Source organism: Alosa alosa, chromosome 16 (genome assembly GCF_017589495.1).
Source record: "Alosa alosa isolate M-15738 ecotype Scorff River chromosome 16, AALO_Geno_1.1, whole genome shotgun sequence".
NCBI classification, from domain to species: Eukaryota; Metazoa; Chordata; class Actinopteri; order Clupeiformes; family Clupeidae; genus Alosa; species Alosa alosa.
In genome coordinates this window covers 22,913,654-22,935,564 of record NC_063204.1, presented here as the reverse complement: position 1 = coordinate 22,935,564, position 21,911 = coordinate 22,913,654, and the positions used below count along the sequence as shown (strand labels likewise).

At 42.1% G+C, this 21,911-nt stretch overlaps 2 protein-coding genes across 3 annotated transcripts in view; both read left to right on the top strand.

Moving 5' to 3' along the window:
* Nucleotides 1–362: 362 nt before the first annotated feature.
* LOC125309153 (patched domain-containing protein 3-like) lies at nucleotides 363–4,809 on the top strand. Its single transcript, XM_048265882.1, has 4 exons — nucleotides 363–1,082; nucleotides 1,277–1,398; nucleotides 1,843–1,988; nucleotides 3,125–4,809. The coding sequence occupies exons 1-4, from the start codon at nucleotides 363–365 to the stop codon at nucleotides 4,771–4,773; spliced, it is 2,637 nt and encodes an 878-aa protein (XP_048121839.1). The 3' UTR covers nucleotides 4,774–4,809.
* A 2,551-nt stretch (nucleotides 4,810–7,360) lies between these two features.
* Nucleotides 7,361–21,911, top strand: part of gpr158a (G protein-coupled receptor 158a) — a 77,330-nt gene continuing 62,779 nt past the window's right edge. For both annotated transcript variants that reach the window (XM_048266697.1, XM_048266696.1), the window contains exon 1: nucleotides 7,361–8,694. In XM_048266697.1, the coding sequence (XP_048122654.1) occupies nucleotides 7,850–8,694 (845 nt within the window). In that variant the 5' untranslated portion in view covers nucleotides 7,361–7,849. The remainder of the gene's footprint in view (nucleotides 8,695–21,911) is intronic.

Here is a 21,911-nt window from a genome sequence, read left to right as displayed (position 1 = left end):
GCCTAATCAAAGCCTTTCATACATACAATTTCAGTATGCTTTCATTTTCTTTTTTCACTCCTCTGCTATGGAAAATGGGACACAGCAATATCAAAATGTGTAAATAAACATTGTTTGACATCAGGGAAATCTGAATAAAATCTCTGTGTTTTCATACTGAGTAACGTATTAAGTCTTATCCCTCTCCTGGTTCGTGTTCATTTTCCTGATTCATTTTCTGTGTGGTGATAAAGAACTGGTGGGAGGACCAAGGGGACATGTTGGGACACATAAATAAAACACCAACCGTAAATGCTCAACTATGCCTTACATGAAAGCGTTAAGGACACATGGAATGACACTTTCCAGACTTTTGAGACAACATGACACCGGGCTATCGAACAGACTGTGTCCAGAAACCTCTTGCTTTACTGTTTGAAAAACTTGGGTATCTGGTTGGAGCGCACCCCGTTTGTTTCATGATCATTCCTTTGCTTGTCTCAGCCTGTCTTGGAGGAGGATTTTACTTTCTGGAGGACCATGAGGACAACGACATCGAACGGCAATTCACACCCACTAGTGGATGGTCAAAGGAGGCCAGGAGATTTGTCAGAGACAACTTTCCACATGACGACTCCATGTTCTCTGTCCAGAGGCTGTACACTGAGGGGAATTATGCATCAGTCATCTTATCATCAATAAACGACAGCAACATATTTACAGAGGCCGCATTTCAAGATATCATTCATCTGGACAGCAAAGTGAAAAATATCTCTGTGTCTTCAAATGACAGGCATTTCAGATATGAAAACCTGTGTGCCAAAATGAAAGACAAGTGTATACCAGATGTCATATTAAACATCATTGATTATGACCCCCAGAAAATTGAGCATGCGAAGATCAATTTTCCACTGCATGAACTTAAAGGCAGACCGGAATTTCTTGGGTTTACAGTTGGGGGAGTGAACCTATCAGAGGGCCTGATTCAGAGTGCCCAGGCTGTAAGACTGTTCTACTTCTTAGAAGATGTTGGAAACTCTAATTTGTGGCTGAAGCAGTTCCAAAGGTTAATGCTATCTGAACACAGCTATAGTGAAATTAAGGTATGGGATTTTAGTGAAGTTGGAATGGAATTAATTAATTATTTACAAGAGTAATCAATATTCAATACTTAAAGTTATTGAATCATGCAGATTTCAAATGAGCTTCCTTATCAGAGAATTTCTGATCAGAAGGAAAGTCCAACCAGAACATTTTATTTCAGACAAGTATTTCATCAGTGTTTCTTTTTCCATAGGTGTCTCTATTCACTTCCTTGTCCAGGCAAGAGGAGTTTGAAAAGCACACACCAGATGGCATACCTCTGTTTTCCATTACTTATTCACTAGTCATCTCCTTCTCTGTCATCTCCTGCTTAAGGTGAGAAAACAGTGTGATTGTTTCTATCCCAGACTATCACAAATCCAAAGTGAGAATAGATTTCACCAGTGTAATTTTCCAGCACGGTTGAAAGGTCAAGTAATTATAATGCTGCATAATACTCTTCACATTTCCATTTTCATGTGACCCATTTTCTTCCCTGGAACAACAACCGGGGTGGATAGTGTGACATTTATGTTAATTAGTAATGACACAGTTCTTTATAAAGGAGTCCATATAGATGGATAAAGTAGCGATGCCATTCACACATATATCTGCATACATGATTCAAGGTCAGAGGAAATTATTCAGTGACCGTGGAATAGCTTGTATCACATTCTGTGACGTATCCATACGTCATAGAAACAAGGTACATTTGCTATGCAGCTGCACAAAATGCATCATACTTATTTTTTCCCACCTGTGTTGCGTGTTTTGTTGCAGATTTGACAATGTGAGGAATAAGGTGTGGGTGGCCTTTGTTGGGGTGCTCTCTGCTGGACTGGCCGTGATCTCCAGTTTCGGCCTCATGCTCTACATCGGGGTCCCCTTCGTCATAACCGTTGTTAATGCTCCTTTCCTCATACTGGGTAAGACGTTTGACATTTGCAATAGTTTCCATTTATCACTTCTCCAACCCGTGTGCAAACACTGAAGACTGCCACTTTAATATCAATAGTTAAGACAAATAATGTTTTTGGATTACCTTGAACGAATTTAAAACAAGCAGCTATTGTTAGTAATAAGAGTAACATACTGAATTTAGGGGGCAGCCGTGGCCTACTGGTTAGCGCTTCAGACTTGTAACCGGAGGGTTTGAACCCTGACCAGTAGGCACGGCTGAAGTGCCCTTGAGCAAGGCACCTAACCCCTCACTGCTCCCCGAGCGCCGCTGTTGTTGCAGGCGCCGGGGTTAATGTGTGCTTCTCCTCACTGTGTGCTGAGTGTGTTTCACTAACTCACGGATTGGGAAAAATCCTCACAGGATCAAAAGAGTATATATACTTATACTTATACTTGTACTTGAATTTAATACAATTCAGAATCACAGTGGACCTTTAATGTCATTCTTTGTCACATTTTCTGACTTTCTATGTATAACTGTACACGCAAGACAATGTTAAAAAGGAACATCCTATTCTGTGTTTTGCAGAACACTTTAAAGAAGCTGTCTTCTTATGAAGTCTTTGAAGTTTGGACTGAAGTCAAAAACATTCTCATGCTTCTAATTTCAAATTTTGACTGGAGCCTGTTAATCGCTTTTGGCTTTATGGTTGGCTGATAATGCTAAAGTCTTTATTCAATTTATGCAAATTATTTTCACTCACTTGCTAGTGTGAGAAAGACAGGCTGTCAATAAATTTAGGCATTAGTTCAGCAGTCCTTTTACTCCTCAGAATGAAGTGTGTATAAAATGACGCTCCCAGAGATCATGTGCCAATCAAATCATATGGTAAAGTTATAAGAAATGCACAAAGTAGAACAAACAGACATAGAATTCCATAGGTCACAGGAGCTACTGAATAGAGAAAAGTAAAACCTTTTTTGTTTGGTTTTCTTATCAGAGCCAAAGGTGATGGAGCTGGAATCCACACTTCACAGTGTACAATATTTGAACCAACCACCATTTGAACGTATTCCCTCAGTGTCGGATAATTGTTTCAGATATTTCACATTTACAATAAAATATAAATAATAAAAATCCTCTCTCATTTCTATTTTGTAGGGATTGGTGTTGATGACATGTTCATAATGGTCTCAAACTGGCAACAGACCAGCGTCAAAGATCCCGTTGAGAAGCGCATGGCGGACACCTACAAAGAAGCAGCCATGTCCATCACCATAACCACTGTGACGGACATCCTTGGCTTCTACATCGGCCTCATGACAGACTTTCCATCTGTCCAGTACTTTTGCCTGTACACCAGCACCGCCATCTTTCTGTGCTACGTCTACAACATCACCTTCTTCGGAGCCTTCTTGGCTCTCAACGGCAGGAGAGAACGCAGAAATGGCCACTGGCTGACCTGTGTGCAGATCCCGAGTGAGATGCCCGAGGACAGCTCCAGGTGTTACTCTCTCTGCTGCGTGGGGGGTCACTACAATGCCAAACAGGGCTCTGAGAGGGAGCAGCCCATCAACAGCTTCTTCAAGAGGCACTATGGCCCCTTCCTGACCAAACGGTGGTCAAAATTAGGTGTAGTGCTGCTCTATGTGGGTTATGCGACCCTGGCTGTCTACGGCTGCTTCCAGCTTCAGGAAGGAATCAACATGAGCAATCTGGCTGCAGATGACTCCTATGTGAACGAGTACTATGCAGACGAGAGGAGGTACTTTTCCAGGTATGGACCAACTGTCATGGTGACGGTGGGAGGGGAGTACCCATACTGGGAGGAGAAGGACCGGGCGGCCCTGAGGTCCTGTGTGAACAGGTTCACAGAGTTGAGCTTCGTCAGTGAGGATGTCCGCATGTCGTGGCTCGACATCTACGAGGAGTTTTCCTGGCTCATGCACTTCAGCTTGAACAACCAGACTATCTTCATGTCCAACCTGTCGACGTTTTTCTCCTTTGCACCCGAGCTCAGCCTCGATGTGAACATAACAGATGGGAAGATCTATGCCTCACGCTTCTTCGTCCAGACAGTGGACATTACCAATGCTACAATGGAGATCAAGATGTTTAACGAGCTCAGGGAGATGGCTAAAAAGTGCACCGTCGCAGACATATTGGTTTTCCATCCTGCGTTCATCTTCTATGACCAGTATGACATCTTGGAAAGTAGTACTATCCAGAGCATCGGGTTTACAGCTGTAGTGATGCTCATGGTGTCTCTTGTCCTGATCCCAAACCCAGTATGCTCTCTCTGGGTGACCCTCTCCATTGGTTCAGTCATCACCGGGGTGACAGGCTTCATGGCATTATGGGATGTCAACCTGGACACCATATCTATGATAATCCTGGTTGTGTGCGTCGGCTTCACCGTGGACTTCTCTGCTCACATCTCCTATGCGTTTGTGTCCAGTGAGAAACCGTCGGCCGATGAGAAAGCCATTGACGCAGTCTTTCACCTGGGCTATCCTGTTTTACAAGGGGCCCTATCCACCATAATAGGGGTGATCGCTTTGGCCACTTCAAAGAACTACATTTACCGGACCCTTTTCAAGATAATGTTCCTAGTCATGGTTCTTGGGTTGGTTCATGGCCTGATGTTTATTCCCGTGTTCTTGACCATGTTTTCTTTCAACTACAATAACAAAGACAAGAAATCTTATGATTTTGAGTATAATGTTAAATTAGACCAGAAGGCCATCATTTATGAGAATAAAGTATTTGAGACAGAAAATAAGCAATGCGTGTACACAATAAGCACATAACAAATTTATCAGGAATATCTCTCCTTACTGCCTACAGCACACATTCTTGGAATATTTAAGTGTTTCATATGGTGTAGAAAAATCAGTGTATGGTATGCATTGTGTCACTACATATTACAGTGGATAACTTTCCTGTATTCTTATTGATATGTAATGTAGTGTTGACGAGAGTATAATTAAGCAAAACTGAAATGTCTGTAAATACTTCACAAAAATGTTTATGACTGATGACCTCTACTGTGTGTGTCTTAATAAAGGGTTATCTGTCTAATCCTTGTAGAGATAAACATGTTACAATGGGGCTTGTTCTCTGATTGTCATTCCTGCAGATTTCTGTCAGTTAGGGCTAAATCACTCCTGACTAGAGTAGAGAGCCTCTGGTTGATGGGCAGTGCTTTGAGAGTGGTGGGCTTACTTGGGCCCATCACAGCTGCCTGTGAGTGATCGGCCAGCCGACCTGTCACCCCCGTCACGCCTGTCTTCCCCTGGCCTCTACCGCGAAGCCGAGGAGTCGTGCCCACAAGCTGTGACTCCATGCCTAATACTGTGTATGTGACTGTGTGTAAGTATTTGTGGAACCATGCATAAATATGAGTGTGGTTCTCTTTGTGTATGTGTGTGTGTGTGAGAGAGAGAGAGAGAGAGAGAGAGAGAGAGAAAGAGAGAGAGAGATAGAGAAAGAGAGAGAGAGAGTGAAAGAGAAAAAAAAGAAGAAAACTATTCAGCCAGTTCATGCCTGAGGTTCATGTACTGTAGATCGCTTTGCTCCTCTGAGTTGTTTTGCGTGTTGTAAGTAAATAATGGAAGCTGCCATTTTGTTGTACTTTTTGGTCCTACCTCAACCTCAGTTGTGATTTGTGACATATAAACCTTCATTTTCATGCCAGGGAGGCCATTTCTGGTGGCATGTTTACATGGTAAACACAGTTAAACTGCTTTGCTCAAAATGTCTCCTGATTCCTAAACACTGATTCTGAGCATATTTGTGTTCTCTGTGCATGTATTTGTTCTGTTGCATAAAGCAAGTGCTCGGATATTGCACTTCTTTAGGTAATGTTTCGTGAAACAGAGGGATAATAGGCAACATTAAATGGTTTCCTGCAGGCCTCATCGCTCTTTATTTATGAGGTTTATGAGATGGAGACTGTGGTCACAGTCCATTCCCTATGAGCTGACCCCAAGCATACACCAGGCACAGGAAAACATCGGAGGGAGCTTGCACTTGCACTACAACTGCAATTGTGATCTTATGGATAACATGATTTGTTTCCCCTTAACAAATTCATTACTTATGACTATGGAATGTCACAGATAAACCCAAATGTTTTAGTTAATTTTGAGACCAGCAGCCGGTTGTATCAGTTGAACATAAATTCCATCTTAGCTTAGCTCCACATTTAATTCTATCACTCCACTTGTGGGTTGAGGACATTTTGTTAAGTACAATGCGCTGATTATAGCGTGGAGCTTATGTTCAAATTCATAAAAAAGAGAAAGAAAAACAGTCCCACAGCTCTTTATGCCACATTTCAAAACAAAGTAATATTGTTGCTATGCAATTTTAATAAATGTTTATTAATATTGAGTGAGCTTAATTTAAAAATGTACCAGGACCCCTTATTTCAAACATTCCTTCATAAATGCAACATTTGGGGAGAAATTGAATCAGATGTGCTTCTTGTTGCATTGCTTACATATGGAAACCAATTGATTAAGCTGTCATGATGGGATGAGTCATTGCACCATGATTCACAACTTTCAATGGGCTCTGCGCTGAGCCCTACCACGCGTCCTATTTCTCTAATCGCTCCGTTTTGTTCGTGTTTACTGCGTTTTTTAGGGTTTTCAATTGCTCGTACACGGCGTGTCAGCCCACGCCAGTTCCTTATGTGGGAGAAATATGTAGTTCATATTGTGCCAGTCTTGCAACTAGGCGTGTGCGGTAAACGATGCGATGAGTGCGGGCGTCTCATGTAAAAGATCAGACAGAATACATGTTCGTGCACAATAAACGCCTTATGCCATGATCACTTACGAAATATGAACTTTTCTGTCGCCTGAAGGCTGTAGTAGGCTATATAGACACAAAAATAGCATTGCTATTGAAATTCTGTTATAATAGAATGAGCGCCACGCTGTTTAAAGGCATGTGTCATCATACTTGCGAATGGTTGGCTACTTCCATGTGGCCTCTTATCTTTTCAGTGATTTACCATTTCTAAATAGTATACTTATATTTGCTCCTAATCCATTACTGATTGTGCAGGTAATAAAACATAATCTGAATAGTTAAATAGAAATGACGCTGAAACGTGGGCTGAATCATAAATCATCGTCATAAATCACTGGGTTTCCCCCTCTTTCTCTGTTTTATCGCCAGAAAGCAGGATTCCGTGCGTATGTGTCTCCGTGGGTGTTTTTCTGCAGGCTTTGCCGTCAGAACTGGACAGCTCTCTCGCGACTCCACCTAACCCGCCTCTGTTGCGATGAGTGACAGGAGCAGCGACCATACGCGGATCAAGGGTCCTTTAAGAACCCTATAAGATAATGAAGGAGACGAGATTGGAAAGCAAATGGTCTCTGACGTTCTTGCGCCTAACCGCCGCTTGTTATGGACAGAAGAGGGCGGAGTGTGTTTTGTCACCCCCAAGTGTGAAGCTCTGACTCCGCTCTGATTCGGATAATTGAGATTTTCACCCCCCTTCCCCTTTCTAATTTTGTCTGTTGTCTGTCGCACATCGCCGTGAAAGAATACCAAGAACCATCAGGTCGCCTTCTTCCTCAGAACGGATTGGTTTGCCATCAAATAGGATCTGACAGAACAGTGCAACGTACTCAAACAAGGTAAATGCAACAGCCGTTATAAGAAAAGAAAACAGGAAAGACTGCACTCCTGGGATTTCAGACAGCCTTGAATTTAAGATTCACGGGCGGGCTGGTGAAAAGCTTCAACATCTACAGGTGACAATGTGTTGTTGATTGAGAAACGACTGGCTCCCTTGCGTGCATCCTCGCTCATCTGGTGAGCCTAAACCGAGTAGCACAATATCAGTGGACATAAGTCTTAAGGGTGGCTATGGCTATACTTCGCCTGTCATTACTCTTGCAAGTAGGATTTGTCATTGGATCAAATTATAGGCATGGGGAGTGGAACGCGGATCGAGAAAGAGACATCTACAGCAACCAGCGAGCGCATCTCCGTAAGGCTCACCCGTTCAAAACTGTCACGGAGCGCCCTCTGATTGACCAGAAAACAGATGAACCTTTACCGCGGGTGGTCAACGCGTTTCTGCACACAGGGGACTCCTCCACCTTAAAGCTTGTGAACTGCTCACATAGGTATGAGCTTGGTGCCCACTCCACCAGGTCCACGCACGAGTCCATGCACACAGTTTTGGACACGGTGATGCATGCAACCAACTTCTTGAACATGGTCTTACAGACCAACAGGTCGCGAGAGCAAAGTCTCGGTCAAGACACAGAGTGGTATTATGCTTTGATAAGGAGCGTTCTGGAGGGGGACTCAAAGATTCACCGAGCCGTGGTTACGTTCAATACCGACTCCACGGTCCCTGGGCCCGCAGTCTTCCTGCAGGCGACGAGGGAGGACGGTGAAATAGTCCTCAAGGATCTCTCAGGCTCCGCAGAGCATCTCGTGAGGAATAAAACGCCTGAAACCCAATGGTTTCATGGTGTTAAAGCCAAGAAGAAGAGCCACTTCCACAAACGGATTCTGACTCAAGATATCGAGTCGTTGGACGCCTCTGTTCGCAGAGGCGAGAGTTTTGTTTCTGACAGATCTCATATTAAATGGTCGGCGCCCTACCTAGAGTGCCAGAACGGTAATTTTATTCCGCGATGGCTCCTGACCCTATCCACAGGGTTCTATGGGTTCAAGGAACACTCGGCCCTCGACTTCAGGTAAGCGCTGTATGACCTAAAGCTATTGATGCCGAGCTAATTGTTTGCCTTCGATGGCCTGATGATCCACACTCCACTGGTTACCCATTGTTGACTTCGCTGAACATCTTTGCCTGTTTCATTCACTGCCTGTCATATTTGAGTGTGCATTCACCAGAGGCTTAAGTTGTATAGCCCATTGTCTGTACGTTTAAGACCAGTCGCGTACTTGCGACAGAGCCATAACAGATAAGTTGTGCCGTGTTGCTCGTGTAAAACAGTGATTTACCCCACACCATACCTGATGTTTACCCGCCGTCAGCTTGCGCAAGTGCAGCTCGTCACAGCTGGAGAGGGGATGCTGCTTCTAAAAATAACTTCCCGCGCTGTTCCATTGCAGCGCGAGAAGCCCCCGCTGATTAATTTTTTGAACTTGTTCACTCCATCACTGCGTGAATGGTAGTCTGGGTATGTCTGTAAGAAGTCCAACTCAGGCTGAACTGAGTGAACGATTGCAAGTGATCGATTAATTGATAGATTCTGCTGAAAACAGGGCTTTATAGCTTTTGCCAAATGTCAAAATGTAATTATTTTATTTATCTGTAACTAGATTTACAGTAGCCTATACGATAGTAATATTGCTGCCTCCTATTACAAAACTTGACTAGGATTAGCGATGGTTAATTCTGTAAAAGTCTGCCATGCATTGGTGTGCAGAGGTATCATCAAAACATCCCTGCAATTTGTTACAAGCCTATCATACAGGTCTGTTATGTTTTTTGCCAAACCAAGAACCATTTCCATCCAAGGCAAATGCCATATTCATGCCTTCAATGCCTTATTAAGCATATTTATCTCTGCAAGGTCTGCTAGGGCTAACTAGATCTTGGATAATGTTTTCCTCTCTTCTCAGTGATCGTAGACATGTTTCAAATGTTGCAAGGGCAACTTTAGATAATCTAAGTATGCACTTGGTGTGCTATTATTGTTTTGTATTTTTATGTTGCTTTGGACAAAAGCGTAACCGTAACCATAACCATATTAAATACATAAATATGACAGTTCAAAAGTCTAAAGGTTTTTGGTATAGTAATTCTTGCACACAGCATGATCTTTGTCAGGGTGTTTGTTGTCAGCCTGTGCTTCACCTCTCAACCTGTCTCGTGCTTTGTCTGGGGCTGTTTGAATTCTTGTTTGATTTTTCCCCCCAACTGGTTTTTGGATGTAAACACACACACACACACACACACACCAAGACAACCACAAACACAAAGCTGAATTTGTAAAGAAAAAAAACAGGACAAAACAAAAAAAGACATTCGCTAATATGCTGCCCTCCAGCAGTGCGTCTCCAGCTCCATCCTAGATAAACTAGCAGTCAATACAAATAATGAATAAATAATGAAAGACATACAGCTGCCTGAGGCCATCTTCATTTCAGCCTGGCAATACCGATGCAGACCCCACCCTCCTCAAGATGGATAGGCTCCTTCCCAAGTGTGATGTCTCAACTGGCTAGTTAAGTCCACCTCAGTGTGTTAGCTGTATCCAGTGCCAACTCATCCATCTCACAGGCACCTGGAGCATACACACAGTACAGTACCTGCAGGGCTATTGTGTAGTAGTTCAAATGGGGCTAGAGAGGGGAACACATGCTCTCATATGATTAAGGGAGCAAAAGGTCACAAGATTCAGTCAGTGGACATTTTGTGTATCTGTCACTAAATAAAGAAAGAGAGAGAGAGAGAGAGAGAGAGAGAGAGAGAGAGAGAGAGAGAGAGAGAGAGAGAGGAATTTAATCATTGTTGGAGCATGGAAAATCCTGAGGGTTATTGACCTGACTCTCTTGGTGGGAATTGCTGGTGTTTACTGGCCTGGTTACTACTGTCTGCCATGTACCATCTTGAAGCTGACTCACACATAATTGGACTGTTGTGTTGTGTCCCTTGACAACATTCTTGGCTCTGAATGGGTTGTTGTATAAATGGCCATTTTCTGTATAATGTTAATCAGCAGTTAAATTGCCTAAGTATCAGTAAACTTTGTAGTGGTGCAGTCATTTTCTAAGTTTAATGTGCTTAATCATTTATCATTTTCTAGATGTTTCAACTTAAGATCTGCTTGGCTTTGCGCACATGTTACTGTAATCCATAAACATTTTCCATCTATGGTTGGTTAGCAGTATGTCTGTATTTACAGGATAAACTGTATGCTCATTTCTTTGAATATTTTGTATGATCAAATTTAGGCTTATCTTCTAAAATTAGAATGTGCTCTCTGTGTTTGTATATGTATAAGTAGGTATCTAAATGTGCTATATTGTGTATGACATAAAGCAGTATAATATGAATGTGAGAACCCTTGGCCTGCTGGATTCTGGGGTAGCTGGTGCTCCTGCCGTCTGCTTATTACACAGGCCAGAGAGCTCACTGTTCATCTCACACACGCCTCCCCTTCAGCATCCAGCTCTTAGTCCTGTCCTAAGGGAGAAAAATCGTCTGGAAAAATCGGCCAATTAAAACAGAATCCCTGGCCATGGAGGTTTGTTCTCGTAGACGAGCAGGGAGGCGCAAGTGCGCACACAAGAGGGTGTTCGCTCTGACGCTCATTACTGGGAAGAGCTCAGTGAGATGGAGGCTGGGTAGTCCCATCAGACCACACTAGAGGTATCATACCTTCAGAGGCCAGTAGGGATGGATCTTGTTGAATGTTACCTTCACAAGTCTATGGTCCTCTTGCTAGGCCCTGTTTCTCAAAAGCACAGTCCATTTGTATGCCCCCCCTTAACTTTAGACCAAACTAATTCAAACCGGCAAACAGAACATGTAAACGCATTACAGTGTGACTGTACAGCAGCTGCGATAAGATTAAATGTACGTTACATCTTATCCTGTAGTATCATATCTTGTGTTATTATTATGTGCAATGTGCCATACATAGCCTACCAAGTGTAGCCTGAGTCCGCCTGTCTACGTACTTCCGCTCATTTACATTTCCCTATAGTACTCCGTCTGGAATAGCTCTTGTTCACTTTGCTTACTTCGGCAACTTGTCTCCGAAACAACCAGCGAACAGAGGGCATTCCTGAGAGTGATTACGTTTAAATTGCAAGCCTATCGTTGTGTCTCCTGTGGTTAACATACTAGGGCTGTCAATCGATTAAAAAAAATAATCTAATTAATTACATACTCTGTGATTAATTAAATTAATCGCATATATAATTTTTGCTGTGAAAGTATTTTAAATATTTAAATTCAAATTAATCATTGAATAATCAGCATTAGTGACATTAAAGTTCAAAAACTCTTTTATTATTATTTTCACTGTTCAAATAATGGCCATAATAATCTATGATATAACCTAATATGCTGATAAATAAATTCAAAAGTGCTTCGGGAAGAAGTTTTTTCACATACAAGGCATTTCAGGCCACAGATATAACCTAGGGGACACAATGAAAATAAATTAACACTCCCCTCAATGTCAACACTTATTTCTTTGCATTGATGTGTGACTATAGAGTTGATGAACTCCGGTTATATGCAAATTCCTTGCTGCAGACATTGCAGAGGACTTTATTTTCAACACTTTATTTTTATCACCATCAGGCCATTTTTTTAAAAGTAAATGTTCCAATCCAGGCAGCACATTTTCTTCTCTCTCCTTCATTTTACAGTCTAATTTTTACTGACTAGAACGGCTCGGGGTCAAAGGTCATACGGAATCGATTAATCTGCACTAATTTTTTTAATCAGTTATTTTTTCTCAAATTAATTAATCGAAATTAATCAGTTATTTTGACAGCCCTAGTCATTACCAAACATTAGCGATTTCAAACTTCAGACAAGCGTCCACCAACCAGGAAATAAACGGATCGCCAATGGATCTAAGCCAGACTCTCTACAGAGTCAGAGAGTCTGGTATCCAGGCTATACCAAGTGCCCGATTGCTTGGAAAACTTGATTTGATTTCATGCTTTTGTGCATATCTTCAGTGAAGCTCCAATATTAAATGTTTTATACTTTATGTATAATAGGCCCAGCCTTTCTGGGTGAGACGGTGAAAGATAGATGTGTCATCTCCCTGTGCTGTGTCTATGAGAGGAAATTTGCTGTCCCATCTCCAGCTTGACTGGGGCTGTTCTGTGGCCACTACATTCAGACCCAGTAGACAGTGAACACCACCCGATTTCATATGTAAAAAGAAGGGTTCATGGAGACAGATAGGGAGAGATGGGAAAAGAGAAAGAGAGATTTTCTTTATACAATATGCAATCTCTTTGCATAATTAGAAATGTTTTGAAACTGCAAAGTGCTCTTTTGTTATTCCAGTGAAGCTCATTTGAATTTGAGCGAGAGAGAGAGAGAGAGACACCATTGCCATTTTTGATACAAGACTGTCCATTGACCAATGACTGGAGCTAATCATCGTCCATCTTTCAAACACCACTCAGCATTTCTCTATTTGCGGTTTTGTCCTTAACAGTCCCTTTTCATGAGAACATGAACATGGGCCACTGGTGTGTTACATCTCATTATGGACCACCATGCCAAATCTGGGCAGCTATTTCAAGGAGAAAGAAAGTGAGTGCGACAGAGAGAAAGGATGAAAAGGAGACAGAATCGAAAGGAACAGAAAGTCAGTAAAAGAAGGAGGCAGAGAATGCAGGAGGAAATGTGATGGAAATGCGCTTGTCTGACAAGACAGGCAGAGGCTAATGTGACTCTAGCCTGTGGCGGGATGCCGCCGCCTCTGCCTTGGCACACTCGGGGTCGTTTCATCGAGTTCTGTCACAGGTCATCAAAGCAGACAGGCCGCCAACAGTGACTTTAATGTCATGGCGAGCTCTGATGCCATTGGCTGGCATGGACCCCTCACCCGCTGAGCGTCCATTCCCTTTACCAAACCCCAACCCTGAGTCACTCCTCCTCTCCTCCTCATCACCCCCCGTCCCCAACACACACACACACACACACACTACAGGCCCCACTGCTCCTATCTACACTGGATGGCTAAGAATCAGATCAGATTGAAGTTTTTCTTTTTATGTTTTATCAGTTGGGGCTGTCATTTCTTTCCATGACTCTTCATGACAAGGTATTTTCAGGTCACTCTGGATATAAACATTGTGTGAAGTTCCAAGGTGAACTTGGTAAAATTGTATCTTTCAGTACCAGTGACACATGCTGTCTTTACACATATGATGGCTTTTGGTTAAACTTGTCATCGTGCCATAGTGGAACGACAGTTTTCCGGAGCTGAACGGTAGCTAGACAGTTTATCACAATGATTTTGTCCCATTGTTATATGATTTGATGACAGGAAACAGTCAGTTGTAGAAAAAAAGAAGCTCTTCTTCCCAAGGTGTTTTTATGAAAAGCAGCAGGAAATAAAGAAAAGACAGAGAATCTGTGATGCTACAGTATACAAACCTGATAAAAACAAAATAATAAACAGGGACAGTTACAGTCAGATTTTGCCATGGTAACATATTGATGTATCATGCAGAAGTGACATTATGCCTTTAAGTACATGTGATCCTGCATCACTGTTTTGACACAGAGGCCAGAATGCATTTCATGTGTGCAGTCTCTGTTTGTAAGCACGCTTGTTTGCCCACGTCTCTCTCTCTCTCTGTGTCTGCCCACATTTTTCCGGGGCTGATGAAAAATGAGATTACACTCTGATAAACCTAAAGACATTACTGGATTAAAATCTCAGGCACAGGATCGCCATCCGAGGAGCAGATGGTCTTTGATCGGGATTAATATTACAATCGTCGTTATCACTGGCGCCAGTAACGCGGGTGTTGTCATCAGTGTTACAGTCACGTGCTCTGTTCATCTAATCAGACTTGGTATTTCACGGTAGACCGCTGCCCTTGATGTTGCTTTGATGCACACTTGGCTCTGGATTGCGGCAGAGCAACGGAGGCTTTATGGACATGACTCAGACATGATCTCAGTTTAGACGTCTGCTGTGCTCTCAATGAAAGGACACTTAATTTGAGTACAGCAGTGTGTCCATGTGCCATGTGAGTCTGTATGGACGTTGGACAGTTGGAAGAACAGAACATTTTTAAAACAAAAGGGCACACACACATGTTTGATTGTTTGCCAATGTATCCTTGAAGCTTTTAATTCCAAGTTTTCTTCAATGGGTCTTTTGTTATGGTATGCAAGTGTCCCTCATGATTGTCCTTCCTAATAACCCTAGTTTGGTCTCCTATCTAGAATATCTGAACTCTATCAGAACTTATGGCCCCTTATCAGGTTAGTTTTTAGGACCATTGAAGAATCGAAAACATTTGCAACCATAAATGTTCCTTCAGAATCATTCTAGGAATGCTTTCAAGTGTCGCATTGACTTTGTGTCACACGTCTACGTCTAAGTGTACTACTATAAACAAGTGAATGCATCATAGTTGATACAGTAGATATGAGATATAATCTGGTGTCTGTGCTTGAGTGTTCTTTTGTGTTGTACTGTAATGGAGATGAATGAAGTGGAGAGAAAAGTTTTTGCAGGAGTTTGTCAAGATGTTAAACTGCACCGTTTACAATGCAGCCCTCTCACAGCCTGGCGCTAATGGAGATTTGACCAGCAGAGTTAAGGGGTAGCACAGGGGCGGACCATGTGATGTAGTGGCTTGGCCCTGTGGGAGCTTACCGGAGCATCTGTTCCTGTCTACTCTTACCGTGCCCACAGGATCCTCGGAGCACTGGTCATTCTGCTCCATGGCTGTCCTGAGCTGTGCCTGACCAGACAAATCACCTCCCACTACCCTAGAGAGCTCCAGCCTTCCATCTGTCTTGTTCTGCCTCGGTGCCATTTACTCTTGCTAGTATCAATATCAAACAGACTTCACCATTCAGAGTATTCAAATGCATATCAATGGATATATCAATGCATATAATAATATTCAATGACAACACGCGTAGCGGTGATAATGAATGAGCTACGCTAGATAGGGTCAGAAACTGGCCACAATGCTGTGTGAATAATGATAAGTCATTCTTATTTATGTCTAGTAGTCATACATCTCAGGGTGACCTTGGACAGTGGTCGGGATCTGTCCAGCTGTACCCAATCGCTTCGAGCTAAAATTAGCAATGACCGGTGGGGGCCAGTTCTTCAATTAAGATGAGTGGGAACCCTTGATAGTACCTGCTGAGAGACTGGCTTCACTATACCATAGCGGTAGGCAGACAGAGTGAGAGAGACAGTAAAGGAAATGGAGAGAGAGAAAGAGAGGAAAAAGAGAGAGAGAGAGAGAGTTCAGAGTCCAACTGATAATGATGCGAAGAAGGGCGAGGGGAAGAGAGACAGGATGTTTTATATAGAGAATAAATGAGAGGAGAGAGACAAATGGTATAAGCAAAGGGAAATGTGGAAAGAGAGAGAGCAGACAAGAAATTATGAGGTGTTCCCATACATCCCTATTAGGGATGTCACGATTCTCCAAATCCTCCAAATCTCCAAATCCTCCCCGATTTTAAAGTCACGATTCGATTTTCGATCTTTTTTTCAACATTACTATTAATCCATTCCTTATATGTTACTCTTTTTGGCCTTTTCCTTTTCTGATTCAGGGGGCTTTTATTTTGAAACCGTTCCAACCGCGAGGTTGTAATGTAAACAGAACCAACATTAGGCTAAAACAGAGACGTGAACATAGTGAAATGAAACAACACAGAATTATAATTTGATCATTTCAGCACACTTCGAAGAGACCCAAGGTTAGTGTTCATGGATACTTATCAATGTGCATTTTAAGCCTTAAAGTAACTTTGGACTGTAACTAGATCATCTTTTCACTTGGTAAGTTGAGTAGGGTAAGTTAGTTTTAATTGACGTGAATGAACGAGTACTTCCACACCGGTGATTTGATTTCGGTAGGTTGATGTGTAGCCTATATTTTAATTGGCTGCAGCCTAAAATTAGAGGAGTGCTGATGCTGCACGTGCGTTTGTGCGTCTTGGCATACATGCTGGATGTGATGTGACATTGGGGGTGTGGTGTGGCTGCATCGTCGATTCTACTTTTAAATTCAAAGTTCGAGATTGAGATGATTTCGAAATCGTGACACCCTTAATCCCTATCAAGGATTCTTTCACTTATTTAGGCATTCAAATTCGCCCAACAATCACACAAATTGTGAAGGAAAACTTTGTCAAGGTCATGAAAACTGTCCAGTCTGATATTCACAGATGGAATAAGTTATTCACTCTGCGATCTCTCAATTTCTTTGGAGTGGTAAACGCCCAAGAATAAAGCTAACTACATTACAGCGTCCTAAACTACTTGGGGGGCCTTGCCCTACCAAACTTACAGTTCTATCATTGGGCATTTCAAATCAGAGCTTTACATGTTTGGATTGACCCAGAGTCAAAAGTACCTTGGAGATCTATTGAAGATGCTTTGGTGAAGCCTCATAGATTACAGGATTTGCTTTTTACTGGACTTGGTCGAACCAACCAGAAGTTAAGGTTGGGTTGTATAATTACGCATTCTTTGAATATTTGGTAACAGGCAGGGAAATGCATGAATATTCAACTCTCCACCAGCGCACAGACACCTCTCTGGCACAACTTTAAATTCTTGACAGGTGGCAAGCCATTTCAAAATCCATTGTGGTCCTCCCAAGGCATAAATGTATTCAATGATTTATATGATGATAATGGCCTACGTTCATATCAGAATCTCCAAAACTCATTCAACTTACCTGCTTCGTCATATTTTGTCTTTCTTCAGTTACGTTCTGCATATGGGGTACTGTGGGACCGACCACCAAGATCCCATCCAATGTTAGAATGGGTTAAACCTTCTAACTGCTTGAAAGGCAGAGTCTCTTTTATCTACACTGCCTTATTAGATAACTCTGCCAAATGTCTATCCATAGAGAGAGACTTTGGGATAGGGAACTCCACATTCAATCAGGACCTAGACTGGGAGACAATTTGGCTCAATTTATCTCAGTGTTCCAAAAATGTACTGTAGCTCACCATCTGATCCACTACAAAACTATACATAGAGCATATGCAACTCCACACAGATTTAAAATGAAACGGGTTCCTAGCTCAACTTGCAACATTTGTAATGTCTTAACTGGCACATTTTTACATATGTTTTGGGAATGTCCCACAATTGCAGAGCTATGGATGTTTGTAGTGGAGGAAATTGTCAAAGCTTCTGGATCTTAATATCCCCAGAACACCACACATTTGCCTTTTAAATGATGATTCGGACCTTGAATAGGCTATTCTATAATCCAAAAGAAAATGCTAATGGCAGGTTTCACAGCATCTAAAAAAAGTTGTTTTACAATTATGGATCAACCCTTGTATACCATTCAAATGTTTTTGGCTAAGTTATGTAGATGATATTGTCAATTTAGAATATCATATGGCTCGCGTAAAAAGGGCCAAGGTATCCACCCTACATAAATAGGAGGCATTAATATGCAGGGTCAAAGATCTCATACCTCTTGTGTGATGAGTTGCTTCATTGTATAAAATATATGTTGCTGTTGAGTGCTCTTTTTTCTCTTTCTCTGTAAATATTTGTTTTATCATTTTGCATTTTTAATCTCTTCTTTTTAACACGATTAGGTGTATGCTTTTATATATCATGTATCATTTTATTATTTCATGTAACCGTATTGCCCCGTTTATATAACTCAATAAACAGTTGATTACAAAAAAAAAGAAATTATGAGGTGTTAGCAAGGAAATATATGTGAAAAGTGTGTGTGTGTGTGTGAGAGAGAGAGAGACAGACCTGGAAAGAACCCTCCTTCAGTATGACAGTGTGCTGCCTCCCGCCTCCTGCTCCTCAGATGTGACATTGCGCAGCCTAAAGGCCAGGCTATGACAGGCTTGTTGCCTTGGCTCGTCACGGGAGACCACAGTCCTCGCCTCACCCTCCCACATTCCTCTTCTCACTCCCTCTCTCTCTCTCTCTCTCTCTCTCTCTCTCTCACACTCCCCCTCTATCTCTCTCTCTCTCTTTTCTCTCCCTGTCACCTCTCCTCTCCCACCAGTTCCCTTTCTTCATCTGACTAGGAGGTACACAGTTCCAGCTAGTCTTCCATGGTTTCATTTTCTCTGCCATATGTCCTCTTTCAGCTCTGGGGATGGAAAAAAACAAAGGGAGTTACCATGCAAAAGGGAGAGAGAGAGAGAGAGAGAGACTCTAAACAGAGAGAAAGATAGATGAGTGCTCCCAGATATAGATATGTTGATAGTGGAGGCTGTTATTCCTAGAAATTTCTAGTTTTCACTGTGTGATTCTCGGTATTGTGCTGATCAGTGAGCATGTTGTACGGTTTTGTGTGAGACCATAACAAGCCTCTGTGGAAAGGTAGCAATGTGTGAGTCAGAGCAAGAGATTGATGAGAGAGAATGAGGAACAAGGAACGAGAGAATATGTGTGTTTGTGCGTGTGTGTGTGTGTGTGTGTGTGTGTGTGTGTGTGTGTGTGTGTATGTGTATAGACACAGTTATCATGGCGCTGAGGCTGAACAGTTCCATAGTGCTGACAGGACAGGAGAGTGAGGGCCTCAGGGTAATCAAAACCACACACACACACACACACACACACACACACACACACACACACACATAAAGAGCACATACCTTTGCCTCTGCATTCCCACACACAAGAAGTTTAGACATTCAGGGGCAGATGTACAATGGAAGTTCCTTTCCATATAACATGGAGGTTATGAAGCATTCACTTCATCAGGTTAACAGCACTCGTCATCGCCCTCCAACAATAATTTGCAGTGCCCAGAACTGAATCTGAATCACAGGTGCAATTGAATGGAGACAACTGACCACAACATTACTGTAAAAGAAAGGAAACATTTGGTGATCATGAAATAATACAATTCATGACGGATCTCAACAAACAGCAAGCTAATGTAAGGCAATAATTCTACTCCATTTAAAATAAAAATGACTATGACAGATTTAGTAACATGCAATCTGCGGTCTGCATCCACTCAGACTACAGAACTGTATAGCCACAGTAGCTCTTCTGAAAAAGAACCTCTCATTCAGAACCATTAACAGCAGCATCTCTCGGCTGTGACTGCGAGACGTTGATTACACGGCCCTCGCTGTTCCTGCCAGCACCCCTGCTGCTGCGTTGCCCTGCCACATACAACCAGCGGAGGCTGTCAACAGCAGGTGCGCTGAAACCAGGTGCAAACACCTGCAAGAGCCGGCTATAAATAACCTTGCCCTGTAGACAGCGAGGCATGTTCCAGCAGATCCCACCTTTAACCCTCTCACTGCCACCCTCTGTTGAGCCGAGGAAAATGGTAGAATATGACTGAAGTTTTGGAACAGGGGCCCTTGTGAAATATTCTGGTATCTACAGTATATCACCTGTTTGCCAATGTGTAAGGGTGTCTATGTAGAGAAGTACTAAAAGTGCTTATGATTGTGTTCTATCTACGTAAAGGTTTCATTCTCAAGGCGGATATGACAATGATGAAGGTTGTTGGGCACGCAAGCCTGTGTATGAAAAGGGAAACTCGTGGTGTGTGTGACATTGCATTTGAGTTAGTGTGCAAAACAGCCTTTGAAATCAGACATTGGAAAGTACGTAGTCTGAATCAGTGCTGTAAGTCAGCAATACTCACTCATGTGGGGAGATAATAAATGCAGCACATTCTCAGTCGACTGTGACGTGAGTGTGGTCACAGGTTCAGAGAGTCCATTGTTTTTTTTAGAATTGAATCTCACTTCTCACACCTACCTCTGAGGAAGCAAGCTAACTCGCATGGGGTGCACATACACACAAGCCATGCAAAGTGTATAGCAAAAAGGAAAAGGACTTTTTCGTAGATAGAAATCATGCCACATTTGAACTTTAATAGACAGTGTTTTGATAAAGTACAGTTTAAATTATGTCCATATTCCTGAAGGTATGGTGAGCATGAAAGGTCCTTGACATACACTCTTAAAACGAATGTGTTGAAAAAAACACAACTTGCATTGTTTTAACACATCTCTGTGTCCAGATAGGGACAACACGTTTGTTTTATACTGATACTATATAGAGTATACTGTCCATGAAAGCAAAAGCTACTTTCATAGACTTCAGTGTTGTTTCAAAAGTCTAAAAGTTCATGCAGAACATATTGTACCGGTACATACTTTTCCTTATATGACTAACCTTTTAAGTGGAAGTGAAAGGTCATAATGCTGCATGTTTTGCTTTTCTTGCCATACAAGTAAATGTTGGCCATTTCATAGTATTGACATCCGTTACATGGGCAGTCTACAAACATAAATTAAAGGGACACCAGGCAAGCTTGAGTGTTTTTTCTCTACAAAGCTCCCCTTAGCGTCTGTACGTGTCCATATGTGTACGAGCCCTCGCTCGGTCTGAAGCTCTTTTCCTTTTCTTTGCATCTTCCGTCAAGGGTTTTCGCTGCTTCGCCGGCTCTGTCATTATACACACGTTTGCAACTAGGGTTGCAAAGGGGCGGAAAATTTCCGGTAAATTTCCGGAAACTTACCATGGGAAGTTAAGTTGGGGAATTTTGGAAATATTCCAAATTGGAAACTTTCATGGAATTAACGGAAATTATGGGAATTAATGGGAATTTATGGGAATTAACTGGGAATTTTGGGTAATTCATACAAACTGTTTCGTATACAATCATTAACATTTTGTTTCGTAATAAGCAATATGAATTGTATGTTGGTATTTTCGCTTAGCTTAGCATACAAAGCTAGCTAGCATGCTAGCGGGAATCCCATTCTTTGCCTATGGTTTACTAGCTTGCTAAACTAGCAATACTGAACTGCCCAAGATACATCACACCACTCAACAACAAAATCCGATTGGTTGGAACATTTTTTCCCCATGCATATGAACGCACCATAGGTTTCCTTTATGTCTAGCAGCCTATGCCGATTGCTGTGTGCATATGATTGACATATGTGCAGGGTAGAAATTCAACTAAAATTGTATTAAATCAGGTTGTTTTAACTAATATTAGACTGCAAGATGGGTTTTTGTCCACTACATTTAAGTTCCCTGTTATAGACTAACTTGCCATATTAAAAATTCCCAGTTTATTCCCATTAATTCCCGTTTATTCCTGTTAATTCCCATATATTCCCGTTAATTCCCATGGAAAGTTTCCAACTTTGAAAATTCCCGGAATTTTGCAACCCTATTTGCAACAATCGCTAGCCGGGTTCCGTTAGCCTGCCTCT

Bases quoted from the DNA above. Each gene is read 5' to 3' on its own strand.
- LOC125309153 (XM_048265882.1), top strand. From the start codon at position 363: ATGACACCGGGCTATCGAACAGACTGTGTCCAGAAACCTCTTGCTTTA. The intron at 1,083-1,276 runs GTATGGGATTTT...CTTTTTCCATAG, and splicing joins ACAGCTATAGTGAAATTAAG to GTGTCTCTATTCACTTCCTT. The intron at 1,989-3,124 runs GTAAGACGTTTG...TCTATTTTGTAG, and splicing joins TGCTCCTTTCCTCATACTGG to GGATTGGTGTTGATGACATG.